The sequence below is a fragment of the Trichoderma atroviride genome, chromosome 6 (assembly GCF_020647795.1).
Source record: "Trichoderma atroviride chromosome 6, complete sequence".
Taxonomy (NCBI): domain Eukaryota; kingdom Fungi; phylum Ascomycota; class Sordariomycetes; order Hypocreales; family Hypocreaceae; genus Trichoderma; species Trichoderma atroviride.
In genome coordinates, this window is record NC_089405.1 from 3372799 (window position 1) to 3380990 (window position 8192).

Genomic DNA, 8192 nt, shown 5'->3' on the forward strand with positions numbered 1-8192 from the left:
TAGTAGGTTAATAATATATTTATAGGTTATTATATTATTTATTAATTTTATTATATATATATAATCTATAGTATAGCTTATTATAGTATTTATAATTTTTTTTCTTATATTCCTTATTAAATTTATATTCTTTTATAAGTTTAGTTCTTAATAAAGTATAAGATTATAATAAAATAATATAATTATATATATTAAAAATATTAATTTTAATAAATATTAGGAGGTTAATTTATACTAGGGGGTATTCCTTTAGGTACTAGTGTTATTTCTTTTATTATTTATATTCCTTAACTAATATATTAAGGATTTTATTATAATTATAGTTTAAGTCTTATAAGTTATAAATTAAATATCCCTTATAATTATAGTTATAGTTTATAGTATTATAAAGCTTATATTTATAAATATAAGAATTTATAATATACTTTTTTTTTTAATAAGATTTATAGTTTTTATATTTTAGGTTATAAAAAAGTGTATTTTTTTTATAATTAAGGCTTATTAAATTATATAAGTAATATAAAAGTTTATCTTTTTTATATATATATCTTTAATATCCTAAGGTATATTACTAGGCTATAATACTATATTAGCTATATTCTTTATTTAAGTTTAATTTACTATTTTTATTTCCCTTAATATTTTTACATATATAATTAATATCTTATAAGCTATAAGATAAATATTTATAAAGTGTATAAGTAAAATAAGGTTCTATTAAGCTATAGTTTTTGCATTTTAGTTTCTTATAAAAGTTAAGGGTGTTAATTATTATGGTTTTATAAGCTTTTCTAGCTTATAGCTTTTTTAAATAATATCCGGATTCTTTCTTATTGCTTTTATATATAAGATATAAATTATTATAATAAGCTATTTAGCTAAGGTAATTATAGGGTACTTTTATAATTATATTTATTTAAGCCTTATTTTTAATAGTCTTAGATTTTCTTATATTTTTCTTAGTATAGCAATAGGCTTTATTATAGCCCTTTTTATTATAAAATCTATAAGTTATTTTAAAGCAGTAATTTACTTTTTTATAACTTTTCTTTTTATAAGTATTACAGATTTTATTAAATCTTTTTTTATTAATATTATTAATATTTATTTTTCTTAGTTAAGTACTATTATTTTTTATAATATACTCTTATTGCTTCTTATCTTAATTAGCTTATAGTTAAAACTTAAGTAGGTTTTTAGATTTTTTTACCTTATGTTTTTACTTTTACTTATATTAGTAATTATTAATTTTAATAGCTTTTTTAGTAAACTTAATAAAGCTTATTTTATTTTTATTAAGTTTAAAAAGCTTATTTTTAACTTCTAGTTTAACACTTATATAATAGCATTTCTTTTTAAATTCCTTAGTTTAGTTAACTTTCTAAAAGAGTTAATTAAAAATTATAGTATATTTAAATAAAAGTTTTTTTTAAGTTAAGGCTTAAAATTATTTCTTAGCTTCTTATTATTTATTTATAATTCTAAAAGCCTTAATAAGTTTATTCTTATAGTTTTAATATTCTTTAAAAATATATTATATTTTTTTTTTTAAGTTTTTTTAATTAGGGTTTATATTTTAGTCCTTTATATAAGGTTTAAAGTATTCTTTAGCTGCTCTTATAAGGTAACTTACTATAAAGTAAACTTTATTTTTATTATTTACTAAGATAGTAGTAAAGTATTTAAAATAAATTTTTACTTTATTAAAGTATTTTTCCTTATTAATAGGATTTCTATTATAATTATTAGGATGCTTAGGTTAAATAATTTCTCCTTTTTCCTTAATATAATAGGTATTTAATTATTCTTTTTATTCTTTAATAATAGTTTTTTATTTATTTACTAATTTCTCTAAGGCCTTAATATATATAAAAAAAGTATTAATTACTTACTATTCTAGGGTAAGTATTAGCGGTAATACCTATTATAGGTTAGTAAGGGGATTCTAGTTTATTAGGTCTATTAGTAGTTAAACATTAGTTATTATTATAATATTACCTATAGGTTTAGTAACTATTTAAATAAGAGTTATTAATATATAATAAACTATATATTAAATAGTTAATATAAGATAAATTCCTAAGGGATAAATCTAATAAGTAATTTTAAGTTTATATTAATAAAGTAGTTAGGAAATCTAGTAGGTAATATAGGTAATAGTAAGTAAATGTTACTAGATTATAAGCAGTGTAAAGCATATTATAATCTTAATTTTATATTAATAACTAGCTATTTAAGTTATTTAAATAAGCGTAAAAAAGTAAACTTATATATCCAGTTGCCTAGATTAAATTATTCATGGGATTTAATAATCTATTATAGATTATCTTAAGTTATTAATAATCTATTCCTGGCTTACTGGATTATTAAGATAATTTAGTAAGCTGTCTGTGATTAGTAGGTCGGTCCTATGTTAATCTGGTTCTGCTTACCCGGTAGGCCTGTTGGTGCGACCATAAGAGATGGGTCGTGACAGGATAGGGAAAAGGGAATTCGGTGGCCATGATGGCTTAACATAGAGCCTCGGTAGTGCAAGACAGATTACTGAGCTAAAAAGAAAAAACCCAGGAGACACTATAAGTGCTACGTGAGTTTTTGAGCTTCTTTTCCTTTCAACTGCAGATTAAAGACTTATTTCATTTGTAGAACTTCATCTATCTCACTTAGTCGGATTCAAGAGTCTATCAACTCCCACGTGCGAGACAGTTACGCAATTTCTATGTTTTATTAGCCAATATTCGTGTGAGGCAAGTAATACTCGATATCTAACCTTCCATCGCTCGTCATCAACGTCTGCTTGAAAAAATTCTTTTGAGCCCAGTGACTGCTGAATCAGCTTAAGCTTTTCTCGTTGTATCCATTGCACATACTGATTGTGTTAGTATTGGCATGCGCATGTATCAGGGGTGTTCAATGATACGTGTTGGAAGCGTTATCTGTTGCTTACCGTTTCTATCGTATCTTTTGTCATATATCTGGTTATAAGAACTTCTCGCGACTGTCCTATCCTATGAACACGGTCAAGGGCCTGAGCCTCTATCATCGGATTCCAGTGCGGCTCTAGCAAGTGTACGTTGTTGGCAGCAGTGAAGTCGACCCTGTTGGTCTGTTTGTCAATACATAGATACCCGCAGTGACATTGGAGAATGTCTGTGTAAGGATATTGAAACTTACCCTTCACCAGCACTACCAGTAGTGGCAAGCATCACAGTGCATTTAGGATCGGAATTAAACTGTTTCATCGCTTTCATCCGTCTTTCTAGGCTCAGTTGACCATCAATTCGTGCGCAAACAAAACCGTCAGCCTCGAGGAGATGCTGGGTTAAGTCTATCATTCTCGTCCAAGTGCTGAAAATAACACTATTTTTTGGAGTTTTAGCTAGCTCGTAGTTGGATAACAGGCGATTTGTGCTTTCTTTACCTTTTAATAGGTTGACTTAGATTGTACCGGTCGGAACAAGATTGTTCTTGGCGAAGGTTATGAATCAAAGTAGAAAGCTTGGATGACTGTTGCCCTGTTTGTGATTCACTTGCAGAGGATGATTCTCCTATGTCATCACTCGGAGGAAACATGGAATGATTGGAATTTGTTGAATGACTCCCATGCTCATTTCCTCCAGTGCTAGCAAGACATGCTTGGCACACGATTTGTGGAAATGAAATATCGAGGCTGATCACTGAATGACCCTGGGAATTATCGATATTCATGTCGCATATCTCACATGATTCCTTAAACTCCTGTATTTTTTGCCAGTCAATAGATTTGCCTCCTGCTGCCTTCCAAGTGTCAACAGCTGATGGAGGAAGAAGCTTCTCTCCATGATTACAGATCAAGCGGAGGAAATTGAGTAATCTCAGAATATTGTTTTTTGGATTCATTGACGTCGAATTTTCAGCCTTGTGTCGATAGAAACCTGATGCAATTTTGAATGCCTCTTTTGCAAAAAAGTTATACAAATCGCGATCTCCCGGTAGTAGCTCTACCCATGCTGTTTGTTCTCGTCCATTAGGTAGCTGATATGACAATTCGATTACCTTCTTAGTACGTCATAGGCATGTGTTCTTAATTAAGAGACTGAGCCTTTGTAGACCTGTCACAACCCAACAACTTATAGTCATAATAAATAAACCTACAGGGTATATGCAACAGAGAAACCTTTAGCTAACATAGCTAATTAGGATTATGTTTACTTTAAGAAAGTAAACACTAGTAAACAGATTCCTAATATAAAGAATATTTACTTTAGAAAAGTAAATACTAGTAAATAATAAAATATATATATACTTTTTATACTTACTTAAAGATAATCTTAGATAACTAATTATTAATATAAAATTAAGATTATAATATATTTTGCACTTTTATTATTTAGTAATATTATTTACTATTACTTATATTACTTATTAAGTTTCCTAACTGCTTTATTAACATAAACCTAGAATTATTTACTAGGTTTATCCCTTAGGAATTTATCTTATACTAACTATTTAATATATAATTTATTATATATTAATAACTCTTATTTAAATAATTACTAGACCTTATAGGTAATATAGAAATTAAGAATATAAATACTAATTTTTAATATTCTAGAATATAATATTAATTATAAAAGCTAAGCTTTAAGTAATTATTAATTAAATAATATTATTAAATTTAAAGATATATTAGTAAAAATAGCTTATAATTAGTAAAATACTTTAATAAAAGCTTTTAAATAAGAATATAAATAATATAAGTAATAAGAATAAAGCACTAGAATTTATATAAAAAATATAAAATATATAATTTAAGACTTATATATATAGCGCCTTATAAACTAATAAACTATTACTTAATATACATAAACTATTAATAATTTATAATAATAATTTAATAACCTACTAATAGTAGCACCTTAAGTAGCCCCTGCTATAGCACCTGCTATAGCACTTATAGTAGTACTAGTAATCCCTATAGATAATAAACTAGAACTAGGAAAAATCTTAAAGATTAAATAACTAGAAAAATTTAATAAAGATATTACTAAGCTTTATTAATTCCTTAATAACCTATAAATATACTTTAAATATTATTACTTAAAAATATTCCTAGAAGATAATTTAAAAAAAAGAATCTAGTATATAAGAATATATATTAAAAATACAGCAGCTAATTAGTTTAAAACACTCTTTAAGAATAAAAAAAATAACCTAGCTAAATAAAATAAACTAATAAAAAAAGTCTTTAAGGGATATAAAAACCTTAAAAAATAACTAAAAAAATCCTTTAAAATTACTAATAAAGCCTAAGAAGTAAAAAAAAAACTTAAAAACCTTAAATAAAAAGAATTATACTATAAGCATACTTTAACCTTTATTTAACTATTTAGTAAAGTTAATTAAACTAAAGACTTAAAAAAGGAAATATACTACTATAGCTTAAAGTTAAAAGTTAAAAATAAAATTTATAAAATAAACTAATAAAAAGTCACCTTTACTACACTTACCTAAGAAGCTATTATAATTAATAACTAATAATAAAAATAAAAGTAAAAAAAAAGGGATAAGAAAAATAACTAAATTACTAAATATTAGCCTTAGGCTAACTAAGAAAAAAAATAAGAAAATTATATTACTAAGAATAATAAAACTTAACTAAGAAGGATAAATATTAATACTATTAACTATAAGAAGTTTAATAGAACTTATAACACTTATAGTAAAAAAGACTATAAGAAAGTAAACTACTAATTTAAAATAACCTATGGATTTTATAGTAAAAAAAGGCTATAATAAAAGCTACTACTATACTAAAAAAAAATAAAAAGAAATCTAAGATTATAAAAAATAAGGTCCAGATAAATACTATTATAGAAATACTATACACTTACTTTAGCTAAATAGCCTACTATAATAATTTATATCTTATATATAAAAGTAATAAAAATAAATTAAGCTATTATTTAAAAAAAGCTATAAACTAAGAAAACTTATAAGATAGTAAAAATTAATACTTTTAATTTCTATAATTAAGTCTTAAATAAAAAAAAGAATTTAAACTAAAATAAAGATTATAAATACTATAAAGCTTATAAGCTATAATACTAATATAATATTAACTACCTTAAACTAAAAAATATTTATAACTATAATATTTATAATTCCTAAGACCTTAAATATAATTATTTAAAATACCTTAACTATAAATTTATAAAAGAATATTAATATAACTATAAAAGTAAATAGTAAAAAAATATAAAAGCTATATATAAACTCTTTAAAGAAGAAGATAAACTAGCTAAAGAATATTTTAAAAAATAAAAGAAATATAAGAAAGCCCTAAAACTAAAACTAGTTACTTTTAAAAATATATATAAATATAAAACCTATAAATCTATAGATTTAAACTATAATTATAAAAGATATTATATTTACAGATTCTATAACCTTAAATATAACTATATATATATTCTAGGGGAATAAGCAAAAGAATAAGAAAAATAAAAGAAAAAATAATAATATTTTAATAAAAACCTACCTTATAGGATAACCCTAAAAAAAGCTTAAGAATAAATTAAACTTACTAAAATAAATATTAAAAAAGCTTATAATTAAGTTTAAATCTAAGACCTTTTTAACACCCTTAATAAAAACTATAAAATATATAATTAAAAATAGTATAATAATATATATTATTTAAATATATATTTTTAATAAACTAAGAGATTAATATAAATATTAACTAAAGTATATTATATATAAAAAATATACTATAACTTATTTTATAAACTATATAATAATATACTATAATATATATAAGAAAGAAAAAAGCTAGTCTTATTAAATTATTTAAAAATTAATATAAAAAAGATATAATTTTAATACTTATATTAATAAAGGATAAGGAAATAAGACTTTAATTAAGAAATACTATTATATAATTTAAAAATAAAATTAAGAATTAAAATACTAATAGTGCATAAAATATTAAAAAATTATATAAAACTAAACCTATTTAAATAATATCTAAATTAACTTAATTAAATAAAATAATAAAAAATTATTAATTAAAGGGTATATTAACTAATACCTAGTAATAATATATATAAATAATAGTGTAAATTATAATCTTATTACTCCCTAAGTAATAAACTTACTTAAATTATTATATACTAAGAAAAAATAATTTATATATATATCTAGTGTTACTATACCTAATGCTAAGGTAATAATTAATTATAAAACTAATTATTTTCTAATTAAGATTATTAATTATATTAAGACTATTAAGTTTAATATTATAAACCTTAATATTTATAATATATTACTTAAATACCTATAGTTAAAATAAAATAACCTACTAATTAACTAAAAAATAAAATAAATACTTTAGGAAAAAAATATTACCTAGGAGCTATAACTAAGCTATGGAAAAGGCAAGGAAGGTAAAAACATACCTTTAGACTAAAAAATAAAATCTCTTGTATAATAAAATAAAAGAAATATAAAAGAAGGAATAGAACTTAAAAGAAAGGTTAAATTTAATATAAAAAAATTACTAATACTATTATAATATAACTATAGAAAAATTAAAGAAGAATAAGTATATATTAATTAAATTATTATATAAGTTAAAATAGAATTATAAGCTTTAGATAAAGTATTATTAAAAGTAAAAGAAAAAAAGAAAAATAAAAAATTAAAAGATATTTTTTAAAAAGCACTTTAATAATACTAAAGGAAGTATAAGAAATTATTTAACCTAATATTAAAAATAATATAACTACTTTACTTATAATAGGACTATTATATAAATCTTATAAATAAAAAAATAATAAAGTTCTTTTTAATTTATAACCTTAGTAAAATAAAACTTAAAACACTTTAGGAATAAATATAAGAATAGCTAGAAAAAGAATATATTAGGCTATTTATATTACTAGCTAAATACTCTATTATATTTATATTAAAGAAAAATAGGAAACTTAAACTAGTTATTAACTATAAATGTGATAAACTGTACACTAGATAGTTAGTATAGGGTAGATTCCCAAGGGATAAACCTAGTAAATAATTCTAGGTTTATATTAGCGGAGCAGTTAGGAAACCTAATAGGTAATATAAGCAATAGTAAATAAATGTTACTAGAGTATAAGCAATATAAAGCATATTGTAATCTTAATTTTATATTAATAACTAGCTATTTAAGT

The 8192-nt window shown here is 22.0% G+C and overlaps 1 protein-coding gene across 1 annotated transcript; it reads right to left on the reverse strand.

Moving 5' to 3' along the window:
* Positions 1-558: 558 nt before the first annotated feature.
* Positions 559-3242, reverse strand: TrAtP1_011736 (uncharacterized protein; the record flags this gene model as incomplete). Its single annotated transcript, XM_066115239.1, has 4 exons — positions 559-576; positions 2771-2869; positions 2948-3098; positions 3175-3242. The coding sequence occupies 4 exons, from the start codon at positions 3240-3242 to the stop codon at positions 559-561; spliced, it is 336 nt and encodes a 111-aa protein (XP_065971337.1).
* Between the last annotated feature and the right edge of the window lie 4950 nt (positions 3243-8192).